Here is a 14,284-nt window from a genome sequence, read left to right as displayed (position 1 = left end):
CAAACAATACTCCAGAAAAAAGTTATTTGTTTTTCTTTGGGGTCTTGATTTGAAATAACCACCTTTCATGATTTTCATGCTGTCTGGTGTTCAGATGTGGCTCATCAGTGGCTAATCTTCACCAGTTTGTGATGTTATGTTACTCATCTCAATGTTCATCTGAGTATCTTTTATGTCTTATTTCCCTCACGAAAGCAATTTCCCAGAATACATTCATATTGAGAAAGTTCGGTCACAGGGTTGAATTAAAAACAAAAAACAAAAACAAAAAAAAAAAATCAAAGGGAACTTGCAGCTGTTTTGTCACAGACGAGTGGCAGATTTCTTAAGAATATTAATTAATATTCTAGTCATCAATAACAAAGGAAACATGTTCTCTCATCATGTTGTACAGCAAGTGCTAGAAATCACTGCCCAAGGGGAAAAAAAAAAAAAAAAAAATCTGTATGCCATCAGGAGGCTGTATCTGTGGGGTTCTGTGTTGTCACTGGGCACAAACGGAACTATTCCCAACTGGAAACACACATTTAAAAAAAAATCTCTGTTCTCCTAAAAAAATACATTGCCACCTGCAGGTGACAACACAGCACTGCTCAGTGCTGTTAAATTAAGAAAGGATTCTCTTGCAGACGAGAACTATTGCTATTGCACAAATAAACCATGATCAAGTTGGAAAGGGGATGTGTATTGGGTTTGTGTGGCAAGGGTTTAGTAGCAGGGGGAGCTACAGGGGTGGCTTCTGTGTGCTAGAAGCTTCCCCTATGTCTGATATAGCCAATGCCAGACGGCTCCTAGACAGATCTGCCGCTGGCCAAGGCCGAGCCCATCAGCAACAGTGGTAGCACCTCTAGGATAACACATTTAAGAAGGGGGGAAAAAAACTGTGCAACAGAAACTGCAGCTGGAGAGAGGAGTGAGAGTACGTGAGAGGAACAACTGTGCAGACACCAAGGTCAGCACAGAAGGAGGGGAGGAGGTGCTCCAGGTGCCGGAGCAGAGATTCCCCTGCAGCCCGTGGTGAAGACCATGGTGAGGCAGCTGTGCCCCTGCACCCATGGAGGTCCATGGTGGAGCAGAGATCCACCTGCAGCCTGGGGAGGACCCCACGCTGGAGCAGGTGGATGTGCCCAAAGGAGGCTGTGACCCCGTGGGAAGCCCACGCTGGAGCAGGCTCATGGCAGGACCTGTGGACCCATGGAGAGAGAGGAGCCCAGGCTGGAGCAGGTTTGTTGGCAGGACCTGTGACCCTGTGGGGGACCCACGCTGGAGCAGTCTGCTCCTGAAGGACTGCACCCCATGGAAAGGACCCACGCTGGAGCAGTTGTTCATTCAGAACTGTAGCCCATGGGAAGGACCACATTGGAGAAGTTCATGGAGGACTGTCTCCCGTGGGTGGGACCCCACGCTGGAGCAGGGGAAGAGTGTGAGGAGTCCTCCCCTGAGGAGGAGGGAGTGGCAGAGCCTACGTGTGATGAACTGACTGCAAACCCCATTCTCCATCCCCCTGCGCTGCTCAGGGGGAGGAGGTAGAGAAAATCGGGAGTGAAGTTGAGCCTGGAAAGAAGGGAGGGGTAGGAGGAAGGTGTTTTAAGATTTGGTTTTATTTCTCAGTACCCTACTCAGTTTTGATTGGTAATAAATTAAATGGATTTTCCCCAAGTCGAGTCTGCTTTGCCCGTAACGGTAATTGGTGAGTGATCTCTCCCTGTCCTTATCTTGACCCACAAGCTTTTTGTTATATTTTCTCTCCCCTGTCCAGCTGAGAACGGGAGTGATAGAGCGGCTTTGGTGGGAACTTGGCATCCAGCCAGGGTCAACCCACCACAGGATGGCAGAGAAATATTTAAATCCTGGTCTCCATAAAGAGAAGAATGCACAATTTCACACAAATACTTCTATCAGCAGGCAGCTAAGTACCACTATGAAACTGTAAGTAACCCTTACTGCTGGTGCTCCCTAAAGTGAAAGCATGGTATTGTTTCTCACTATTGCTTCTTGCACATGCCAGTGCTGCTGGTCATTCAGAGAAAGGTGCACCACCTGTCCTAAGGATCGCAAAGCTGCAGCTTTAGCGCACATACCCAAAGAGATCTGAAACTGGCTCATTTGCCAGCACGAGAAGCATGGAATGCACAACGGAAGGTGCAGGCTCCTAGCTACACCACGATATGTGAAGCTCTGTGATGAGTAAACAGAATGAGGTTACGCCAAAAGTAAGCTTTTTTCCAGGGCTCTTGCTTTTTTGCTTTTATTTTTACTGGGGCTTTTTCCCCTCTATCTCCTCTTCCCAGCTGCAGCTCTGCCAGTCATACAGTGAAATGTGTTCTTTTATACTCAAGCAACTTTGCCAGCCCTGTGCAAGAGGCCAAGCTGTAGCCTTCATTACAGTTGCACTTCAAAAATTTACTCCAACTTTAAGTGACAGTATCAGGATTGCAAAGTAGTACAGAGTAAGTTTCCACTGACTGCTACAGTCAGGGAATCTGCTGTACTGTGATTCTGTGCCAGTAGTAATGCTAGTCCTCCCCTGACATGAATCTACTTATTTCTAACTTAAATGACAAGAGAGCCAGGTGAATCTGACTTACCAACAGACTCCTCATCTCAGCTCCCTTTTGTTGCTCAGCAACGTCACTAACCCCCATGCTCATGCTCCATTTAGCAATGTGTCCTCCCACCACCCTAACAGCAGGCTGCCCACGCCTCACCACCAGCACACATCTCTTGCAGAACAGAAAGTCACAGCCCTACTCTGGATGCTTGAGTTGCACAACACGTACTGCTGATCAGCTGAGGTGCAATGCCTGAAGCATCCAGAGTTTTCCAGGTAAGAAGCCCATATGCAGCCCTCATTATCGATCAGCTAATGTAAGCTTACTGCACTGTAAAGACTTCCATTCCCTCTTCTGTGCTGCAGGGCAGGAGTTTGCACCCACTGCTGATTAGGTGCTGTGCAGTAGTTTACATATACAGTAAATTGCCATTTGCCAAAGACAATCAAGTCTATTTCCTTACTCCTGGGGCACAAGTCCAATAACATCACCTACTACACAACCGGTGACCACAGCGGGCAGATGCGCAAACCCAAGGGCAAGGAAGCACACTGGTCAGGTGGTGGGCAGTAATTTGATGCGATAATGAAGAGGACAAGACTGGCAACTCTTGCCTCTCCATGCTGTGACCCTCTTCTGCTTGGTGCTCAATTGCTCACACCCTCTTCTGCCTGCCTCCCAACATACCTCACGTACTTCTCCCAGGCCTCCTTTTACTACCTCAACTCCCTGTGCTAGTGTCCTCACCTGAAGGGGAACGTTCTCTGTACTGAAAACTCTTTGCAAGCTGCTCAACAGGCAGAAGAGCAAGCCTGGCTTTCCATGCCACTCCAGACCATGGTCTACAGAAGTAATTTCCCAGCAGTAACAGCACTGGGACTGGAAGGCAGCAGAGCCCTGCAGCTGCTGTACCTGGATTTCCACATTCTCAGTAGCATGCCAGTCACATACTAAGCTCAGAACAATGAGGCGAGACCAAAGTTCTTTGAGTGCAGCATTGTGGCATCAAAAAACCTCACCTGGGACACACACACCACACAGGCCTCATTTAGATACTGCCTCGCTAAGTCTATTTTCAGTATCCAGGCTCATATCTATTATTTAAAGGAATCCAAAGCCACCCCAGTGGAAACATATCTCACACTCCCAACTGCACACTCATCTGAACATCTGCGTTAGAAAAAATAGAGAAGACTGGTTTTCACCCCAATTGATTTCAATGTAAATAAACAGCAGTTGATACAAAAGGCTTGCTGACTCTGTCAAGTATAGGCACAAACTTGCACTGCTCATGCCAGCAAATTCAGATTTACCCCTTCCCACTCATGTAAAACATGCCAAAGTGTCATCAATAAAATAAAAGAGCCACCATAAAGTGCCATGGATACATACCATAATATCTGCTTCCCTTGTGGCATATCGAAGATTAGGATCCAGCCAGTACATCACTGCTTTTACCTGCTCAAAGTTAAGGAAGAGCACGAACACCAGGAACAGAAAATAGAGCACACTGAGACCTGCAAAACAACTCAGCTTTAAAATCATGTTCACTCACAAAACTCCTCGGGACACAGAGAGTCCAAAAAGCTGCTTTCAAACTGTTGCTCTATACATGCCCAGTTTGCACAAATGAGTTTTCTATATACAGCGGCTACATGCAGAAAAGCTTAAGAGACCCAAGTCCGATGGTAATCTCTGAGCACTCAGCCCTCCCTATCAACTCCTATTTCAAGTGATATAATACATGCTAAACTGCATGAACCCAATCAAAACAAAACCAGTCTAATCAGTTTAGACACAAGTAGTACAAGGCTGTGATCAGGAAGCTGTTTAGTAAGAGATACATTAGGACCCCAGGATTAGATTAGCTCTGTCTGCTTGCTTTAAGTATTCTTGGCCTCACTAGTGCAGGTCCCTAAGCCTATATGCAAATTTCAACACAAAGATCAATTCAATAATCCCACCTGGCAACTCTGAGCTATGCTGGCAATAAAGAGTAGTTACAAATATAAACTAATGAATGTTTGAGTTAGTTTTGTGAGCTGTAAAATTTGCTGTTTGAAGCTTTTAAAAATAAAGATTATTATTATTTGTTTTCACACCATTATAAATTATGAAACACTACTGCATTTGGGACTACCAATGCACTCTCCTCCCAGTGTCTGAATATGGATTTTTTTTAGAAAAGAAAAACTTGTAAGAAGTTAACAGTGTAGATCTGTGGGTAGATGAAGCTGCTGTTGGGAGCCTATCTGTACATTATTCACAAATTCACAGATATCTAAGACCACGTTTGGAAGAGGCATGTAAACACTAACATCATTTCCATAGTCCAGCACTCAAACTTGTATCCTGCAGCAATGTCATGGAAGGCAGAAAGATTAATATGAAGAAACTTAGTATCTGCCATCCAAAATAAACTGTAGCAATTCTAAAAAGATATTTTAAACTATAACCAGAACTCACGCGTTACTAATCTCCAGTGTATGCTAGAGAACAACTTCCATTCAAGTACACATGCACAAACAGAAAGTATATATCTGTCCTCTGCAGTTCGTCCTAAAAACACATCAGGGTAAACAGATGCCACACTACTACAAGAAGTACGGCCTGCAGGCAACAGTGCATCCTAAAATGTTGAGGATACACTACTCCTGCCTTTCCTCTGCTGAACAGGTCTGAGACCTCAAGCATGGCCAAACAAGCCATGTCAGAAGAAGCAGAATTACACGGGCAAAAATGTTGCTCTTGATTTTGCGTGCAGCCTTTTCCCTGAAAGTACAGGGGGTCAAGCTCTGACAGTATCGACATTGAGAATGACCTTTTTACTTTACATTTGCTGAAACCTGTAATGAACAGTAGGACCTGTGTTTCCCAAACTTCACAAGGAGCAGGATTCTTTAAAGAGTACTATCTAATCAGCAGTATCCTCTCAATGTCAACAGATAAGTAACCAGCTACTTTTGGAGGCTAATTATTTTTAGCTATATAAGGTGGTGGGAGAGAGAAACATTCAGTCCCCTTAAAAAGAAACAGATCAGCTTTTCAATCAAATGTGCATAATGCTCTGCAAATGTGCTTAAAGTCTAGGATATCCTCTGTGAACCCTGAATTATTTCAAAATAAAATTCCTTATGTTTTCCATGTAATTCAGATGTTTAAGGAGCAGGATTTCACTCACTTAGTTCTTTAGTTAATAGAATTATTTTCCAAACTATGAATGCAACTAAAATTTACAGGTATTTTTGCTGAAATTGTAAGTTAAGAATATGAATGTATACATGTTAAAAATATTAATAAATTTATGTTAAGCCATACAATGATACAATTTAATAAACATACAAAGGAATAGCATATTTTGCCAATAATGAAAAGCAGCACCCTACTAAACTGGATTTAGTTAGAAGTCAGAGAGTATATACAGTAGCTTAAAAAAACCAAACAAGCATTTTTGGGGTGGGAAGGAATGGCAGTAGGAAGGGTGCGGGGGAAGGAGATTAGGAAGCACAAACACAAAACAGGATTAAAACAGAATTTCAGAATGATCACCTTTTCTGGTGATTTAATTTACACCATCCTGACACAGAGTAACTACAGTGACATTCCCAAACATAATTAAGAACAGATTATAAACTGCTCAGAAGTGGGAGGGAAGTGACATTCACAAAAATTTGATGCACAATTATGTTTCATGACAATTTTATTCATCTGGAAGGTAAAACAGCCAGTCCTGCAGAATCACTGAAAAAGGCAGAAACACAAACTTACCAAAAACCATTCTCCATATTGCAGGGTGGGGACGTGTAAAGGGTCCTGTGGACAGTAAACAAAAAGCTTATTAGAAGACAGTCAATAAGAACCTCATAATCTATTTTTTAGTATCTCTCACATGAGGATTTGGCATGAGCATAGATCAGTTCTCCACCAAACTATATATTATATCTGAAAGTTGGGGCTCTATGTTAAAAAGAAAAAAACCCAACGGTAACAGCAGATTTCAGAGAGGAAAAGACGACTGCCAATTAGTAGGGTATAGACAAAATTTTCCATTATTTTTATGGAGTTGTTTCCAGAACAGTAGTATGCTGTTTGCTGAGCAGATCCCATATCTCAGGTGCCACCTGAGGACCTCTTGATCTGGTTTCTAGACCACAGTTTACACATGGCTTCCTCCCAATGAAGCCATCAAATACAAATTTCTGTGTGTTAGCAAAGAAACACGGTGCTTAGCCTTCAGACGACCATGAAACATTAGCAAACAGGCCTCCTAAAACTTCCAAACTGAGTATCATATATCTGACAAGAAGTAAGATACCTATGTTCTTTACCAGTGACAATATTATTTACTTCAGAGCCAGTGATTAAACTGACTTTATTAGATTAAAAACCTCTCAGTTAATGTGAAGAGCAGAGAAGGTAAGTCTGGCGAAACTGGAAAACCTCTAAACATGAGTCACACATTTAGGCAGCAAGAAGTGGCTGAACAAACATTTTCAGCTCACACTGAGGACTGCTCTTTCACCACTGTATGCATAAGGCTCATTCTTCTCTGGCATTCAGTTTTTCAGGAAGCACTTTGTGAAAAGTATGGACTAATGATTTGTAAAATATGAGAAAAACACATCCCAACTCTGAAGTACAAAGCTGCCCTGAGCACAATCACTGTTTTTTTTCCTGAACACTGCCAAGCCCGAGGCAGACTTGACCCAAGAATTATGCTCTTGCTGACAGCAGTAAGTAAAAATTTAAAATAAATAAATTTAAAAAAAAACACAACACAACAGGAAGACAGCATTTCCTCCACAGAATTAAGTGTCACACAAGGATTTTTACCTTTTTGCACTTTCTGCTCCTCACACAATTACCAAAACTTTTGTCCAACTTAACCTTCTACTGAGAAACTGTGGGTTTACATTGTAATGTGACTTAGACCATTTCTAACTATCACTAGCTTCTGGCAAGGTAATGTATATAAAAGGTGTTATATCTCTGAGAATTTGTAGAACGATACTTCTATTAAAACACACTGAGGCAGACTGCTTTTAAACATTATTTAAGGATCTGGCAGCATCATTACTTAGCAATCTGAGCTGCAACTGTGCACCTGCAAATAGAGACACTGATTTTGAGAACCTGACTTCCTTGTTAGGTACAGACAAGCTATAAATAACTTGCATTTGACCGTTATCTCTGCTCAGTATGACTGCAACCCATTTTTAGACTGTTCCTTAACGTAAAGGAATTCAAAAGAGTAAAGGAAAAAGTACATTAAAAATTTGGTACTTTAATTAAAATCAAAACAAATATAGTGGCAATAAAGAGAAATTCACATGTTACAAAAAGTGAAGGATAGATAAACAGTATAAACCTTACTCACCATTAGGAAAAGCTAGAACACTGATGATGAGAAAGAAGAAAATCACAGAGAGGATACCCCTCCAAATATTATCCTCTGGGACAGAATCATCCCTGAAGAGACAGACAACATCAAAGTGTTAAAGTACATTATAAGGATGACATCAAAAGGCTCTGAAGATATTGTATTATTTAAATAAAGACTACATGGAAATTAAATACAAGAAATAAGCATGCTGGTTATATAACAAGTCAAGATAGTAACTGCACTGAATGATTTTCACTCTGCACTTCTGGGTATCCCTTTCTCACAAGAGAGTTAAACACATAATCAATACATGTGAGCCATAAGCACTGTTAGAAATCAATGCAAAAGCAATGGCTAAATTTAACACAAGGTGAAAAAATCTTCCTGCTTTAACGTTCACAGAAACATCATCAAAAAGTACTTTACCAGAGACCTAGACCAAAAACTCTGGAAGCCTGGATGCAATTCCTAGCTTTCCCCCTGCTGTTTTGGTGCTGCTTGCAATCCCCTTCACTTCCCTTGGCATGTTCCCAATGCCAAATGCCTGCGGTGAGTGCACAGAGGGGCAACATAATGATTACAACCAGCCTTCGGAAGTAATGATTACACACCTTAGAATCTGTGTATAACAGAGACACAGCTTAAAAGAATCAGGGAAAAATATCAACTTGCTTTCAGATCTATTAAGCTAAAGCTCTGAATAAAATACCAGGTATTATTTGTGCTACTGTAGTATTACAGCCAGAAAAGAGACCTAAGAATTCAGTTTGGAATGCCAAGGCAAACTTGACTGAGCTCTTTTTTCTTTTCAGGCAGGTAGAAGATAGTGTACAGCAGCAAGATTAAGAAAAAAAAGCCCACCCAAGTCTTCTAACCAGCACTCAGCTTCTGGGATACTTCAGTAATAAAAATAGAAACAAACTTCAGACTATCATAATATGCATAGCTAGTATTTCATAATGTATCACCCACTACCACTCAAATTAAAGTTTTACTAGCTGGGTAATTTTCATGTACTTAGGATCAGTTTATCTATTTAAATATATTCCTTTATTTATTCCCAAGCCATGATACAAAAAAATTCCCAGCAAACTTCAGAGGGATAAAGCTCTTCCTGGCATCTGTCACATTTCTGGATGGTTCAGTAAAGAATCTGTGCACTGCACATTAGATATTTGCTGCAGTTATAAAATACTTCCCACTTTGCCAAATTACTTCCTTTTCCCTCAAAATTGAACCTTAACAGCTCCACAGCAGACTTCCATCATTGTGAGGCATTTAAGCACTGTGTTACTTTAACTGTATGGCAGGAGAAAGTACATTAAATATGAATGGTTTCTCTGCAGGCCTCAGGGATTCCCCACAGCATTTTTTTTTTTAAACCAGCTCAGTCCAGATTTCCCAGTCATTTTCCAGCAGGCATTCTGCACAGGCTGACACTTTACACCAGCTATGAAGCCCAAGTTCCAGAGCTTAACTCTGGCTCTGTTGGCAATCTCAAGAGCCTCACGCCATCAGGCTTTGATGGCTCACACAGCAAAACCATACTCCTGTTTTAACATAGGCAAATAACACACACAAACATGCTGTCATGGGTGCCACCAAGTGTGGGAATTTCTTTTTTTCTTTTTTTTTTGAAGAGAGAAGAGATTACCAGAGTCCTATCATTGTACAATTCAGCATGGCCAAGAAAGAAGTGAAAGACACTGTGATCACATCACTTAATTGTGACGCCAGCTGGACTGGAGGGTCCTCACGTTTGTATATCAGGATTCTGAGTACTACTCAGCTTCAGGAAAGCTGTCCTAGTCATGTTGGCACCACTTCCCCCAAAAATCAACAAAGATGATGTATGCGGTGTTAAATTGCATTTCATTCCAAATGAGTGACAGAGGCATTTCACTTTGGCTTGCAGATACCTTTCAAAAGGGATAGACATCCAATGTTCTTGCCAGAAGCAGGTAAAAACAGGTGGGAGCAAGAGACTTGCTACTGTGCGCTAGTTAGAATAAGAATTATAGTGTTTGCCTGGAAGAACTATTTTGGGGAACGCCAAAAGAAACAGGGAAGCAAAATAACTGTTGGAGGAAAGACACAATCACAACAAGCTGCAATCAGGAAAATGTGCTAAATCATCTCCTCACTTAGCCTTAGGAACTTTGATGCTGACTTTGAAATATAAGCATTCATGCAGCAAAAACAGGGTTTCTAATGCTCGTGTGGGAGGACAGATGAAAATTCTCTCAATTTAAACCCACTTTACCAGCACATTTTTCAATTCTGTGCCTTTTTTGATTAGAAATAATAAAAAAATAAAGCATATAACAACTGCATAACCTTTTTCTCTCTCCTGCTCTTCTCCCAGCTCCAGAGCACTACATTACACTGGCATCTTACAAAAATGTAAACTAGTAAGTTATTACATCATGAAGAAAAAAAAATGAGAATACTCAACTGAGGAAAAAATAGCTAGGACACTAAATTTAGAGAGCATGTGTGTGTGTGTAAAATCTTCCACAAACTCCCCAAATCAAACCTAAATGCACAATAATCCAGTTTAATCAACTCTGTTAATCAAGGGATGTGAAAGACAACAGCCCTACATCCTCACAGGTCTTACTCCTGCTTCCATAAACCCCTGCAGCTTCACACCAGAAGCTACCAACCTGTCACCTTCCTCAGTCCTGTTGTTGTGCTCCACAAAATATCCCCTCCAGCACCCACCTGCCCTCCTGCTGGTTGCCTCTGGGCTCAGAGAAGGCCACATCTCTCTCTCCAGGGAGGAAGAGGACAGGGAAAGCTAGAGCCACTCCACGCCTCCACTCCAGGGTGCAGCCTGGGAGCAGAGGAGCTTGTGTCTGGCTCATTCAGCAGGAAATAACCAAGGCAGCTGCAGCCATTGTAGAAGCACTAGAAGGATATGCTTTAAAAAACAGAATACGTTCTGCTCCCCACTTTAACACGGAAAAGTTAAACACACTCACATGTTTTTTTCTGGATTATTATTATTGCTACCTGAAGATTATTGCTATCTGAAGTTCAGCTTCACCTTTACCTGTCAGCTCAAAGACAGTATCAACTGCTCTCAGTGATCACAAGGGAGACCCCACATTATGGCTTGGTACATCCAAGGGAAAAGCATTTTCTAAGTTTGTCTGAACCCCAACATATTTCTGACATAAAATAATTATAGAAGAGACAGGAAAGACTTCTAGGGAAGTAGAATTTCCTCTGCCTGTGCTGAAGTTCCTGAAAAAATAAATTTTACTTAACAACATCAGTACGAATGTATCACAGAAAATCTCTTGCTTAACAAACTGACCAGGAGAGCTACGGAACAATTGGCAGCACAGGGGAAGCAAAGAATCACTTGTCACACCTTACTTGGAAGTCTACAGCGTCTTGTGTCCAGGAGGTAGAAATACGAACCCAGACACTATGGACTCAATGCAATAAGCTGATGGGAACAGAAAGACCAGACCTGGGAGTGCATACTGTAAGCATGTGGGGAACTATCTCCTCCCTCCCAGCTTCTCAAACAGTACATATGGTTTGGGTAGTGTCCCAAATAAGGCAACAGAGGCAGCACTCTGGTATCACCCAGGAGATTTAGGAAATTCCTGTGATAGTTGGAAAAGCAGGGGGGGAATCAGAGTAGCTTCCACAACCTGAGAAGAGGAGAAACAGAGAAGAGATGTCAACAGGTATTTAAACACAGGAAGTGAGGCACAGTAGAGACAGACAAGGAAGAAAATGAAACTGAAGAAGTCGGAGCTAGAAAGCTAGCAAGACAGATAGGAAGAAAAGCTAGCAATCCTCTTGGGAAAATGCAAACAAACATCCCAGAAGCGAAGCAATATTCTTTGGGCCTAGAAGACTCCATAGTTCTGAAATCACTACTTGGCTCATCCTCTGCTTGAAAGAATTAACAGCAGAATTCCTTTCCTCCCCCAAAGGTGAGTGATCAATTCCATTAATCCTTCAGAATGATGTCTGGATAAGAATCCCTTAGTAACTCACAAGTTTGATCTAAATTAGCCCTATCGTGAGAAAAGTGATTGGGTGGGGTGGAGACAGGACAAGAGGAACATTTGTAGCAAAGGTGTCTAAACATTGTACCACAGCATAGAAACACATCTCTGATTTAAGAGTTAAGAAGGGATCCCTGGGACATTCTACCTAAGCTTAGATCTTGTTACCTAAGTAGAACAAGGGATGTGCTCACCAAAAATACCTTCCTTGGGGCCATACACAAGTTGGAACAAGAAAAGGCACACCTCAGACCATTTGCAGCTACATCATTTTACATTCCCTTACTCTCCTCTCAGTTCAACCCAGGCTTGACCATTATTTCATAGCTGATAAAAACTATACATTTGGATTCTTAGAATAAGACAGAAGATTATACACTGAATTGTGTATCAGGCCTAGGGACAAACAACGATGTTGTTCTGTCAAATACAGAGTTTAATCAACAAGGCCATTGAAATCTGCAGTTGTGTACATACAATGTCACAGAAGCACAAATGAGCCCAAAACTCTATGTACAACTCAGCTAAAACCTCTCGGGAATCACTCTTTGCCCAGAAACTGCACGATCTAGCCTAAAGGAGGATTACATTATCACCTTCTGAGCCCCATTCAGTAGGGGGCAACAAAAAGTATGCACAATTTAGAAAAATACTGCAAGACACCCTTCAGACTGCCCCGCTACGCCCTTTGTTTACAAATAAGGCTTCCAAAAATAACTGTATCCATTCTTAGCTTTATTTCCATGAATGACTGCAGTAGCAAAGTCCACAGAACTGTTCCTGTGGTAGGGAAAGGATGTGGCTAAACATTTCAGTACCAGGGCCTAAGCCAACCTGTGACCGGCCACAAAGCATGTTGTATGAAAACGATGACACAGAACAGTCACTCCTGTCCACTGAACGCTTGGTAAATTATCTGCTTGAGTGATGTCATTGCTGGGCTCCTTGATAGCTTAATAAAAGCCATTTTTGGCAACTGCTTGAAACACACGTTTTGGTAAAGGCTTTGGCAAGAGAGCCTCAAAACGATCAACAAGTTCCCGGTAAACGTTGCAGAGGAGAATAACCACTCTCTGAACAGACACCCCCCCCCGCGCAGGGGGCTCCCCCGCCAGCCAGCGATGCAACACCCCTGCCTGCAGAGCATTCGGCAAATCACGGCGCGTTACCAAGCCTCCCGTTAACCCGTCCCCAGCAGGAACCACCGCCCGCGGAGCCGCGCTGCCCGTCCTCGCCCCCGGGGGACCGGCCCCGGCCCCCTCCCCCCCATCCCCCGCCCCGGGAACCCCCTCCGCCCCGGGGCCGGGTACGCGCGGCCGCGGCGCTGCCGGCTCCCAGATGCGGGGCGGGGGATCCCCGCCGCGGCGCCGAGGGCCGCGCACCTGGTGAAGGCGAAGGCCATGAGGCTGAGGATGGTGAAGCTGAGGAGGGTGATGGTATGCGGCCGGTAGAAGAACTCCAGCGTGATGTCCTCCACCTGCTGCTCGTTGATCATGCGGAAGTGCAGGCGGTAGTTCACGTCGTCCTTGCTCAGGGTCCGGCTCCCCACGCACGACGCCATCTCGCCCCCTTCCCCTCGCCTCAGCGCAGCTCTACTTCTCCCGGGGCGGCGCGGCGCGGCCCGGCCCGCCGCGGCCCGGCCCGGCCGCCCGCGCCGCCTCCCGCTGAGGCGCCGCCGCTGAGGGGAGAGGCGCCGCGCCCGCCTCGCCGAGGGGCGGAGCTCGCCCTGCCGCTGCCGCGGCGCCCCGCGCCCACGCGCTGAGGGAGGGAGGAAGGAAGGAATGGAGCGGGGAGGGGGGGCGGAGCCACACCGCCCCCTTCGAGCAAGCGGTGGGAAGGACCTTTTTCTGCCTGCTCCCCCCCCTCCCTGCTCCCGAATGGTCTCGCCTGAGTTGGGGCGGGGGGGCACGCACGTGGGCTGGGCCGCGCGGGGGAGCGGCGCGAGGGGCAGGTGAGGTGTCGGTGGGCCCCACCGGCCGGGCCGGGCCTGGGGCTGCGGCTGCGGCTGCGGCTGCGTGGCGGGGCGGCTGCGCTCGGCCCCGGCCCCGGCCCCGGCCCGCCGCGGCCCGGGCTCGCCGCCTGCGGAGCGGCCCGCCCTCACGCAGGCTGCACGCAGACGCTGCCGGGCTGAGGCGGCCCCGCAAGGGGCGGCCAGCGCGGCCTGGCTTCCCCCCCCGCCCCCCGCGCCCTGTGGCGGGGGGTGAGGTGACGGCTCTGCGCGGAAGGCCCCGGCCTTCGGGGCGGGTTTAGGTCCCGGCTGGGCTTCCGCCGTGCCCCCCAAGGGAACGGCTGTTTTACAGGGTGGCGGGCGGTGCCGC

General features: G+C 44.9%; 1 protein-coding gene across 1 annotated transcript in view; it reads right to left on the bottom strand.

Annotated features, from left to right (window-relative positions):
- Positions 1 to 13,527, bottom strand: part of PTDSS1 (phosphatidylserine synthase 1) — a 30,237-nt gene extending 16,710 nt beyond the window's left edge. Inside the window, exons 1-4 of the mRNA XM_075705595.1 lie at positions 13,349 to 13,527; positions 7,930 to 8,021; positions 6,321 to 6,365; positions 3,945 to 4,069 (exon numbers count right to left, since the gene is read on the bottom strand). Of these exons, the coding sequence (XP_075561710.1) occupies positions 3,945 to 4,069; positions 6,321 to 6,365; positions 7,930 to 8,021; positions 13,349 to 13,527 (441 nt within the window). The remainder of the gene's footprint in view (positions 1 to 3,944; positions 4,070 to 6,320; positions 6,366 to 7,929; positions 8,022 to 13,348) is intronic.
- Positions 13,528 to 14,284: the final 757 nt, after the last annotated feature.

This window comes from Pelecanus crispus, chromosome 2 (genome assembly GCF_030463565.1).
Source record: "Pelecanus crispus isolate bPelCri1 chromosome 2, bPelCri1.pri, whole genome shotgun sequence".
Lineage (NCBI taxonomy): Eukaryota > Metazoa > Chordata > Aves > Pelecaniformes > Pelecanidae > Pelecanus > Pelecanus crispus.
The sequence above is the reverse complement of the archived record's forward strand: the minus strand, read 5'-3'. Positions and strand labels throughout refer to the sequence as shown.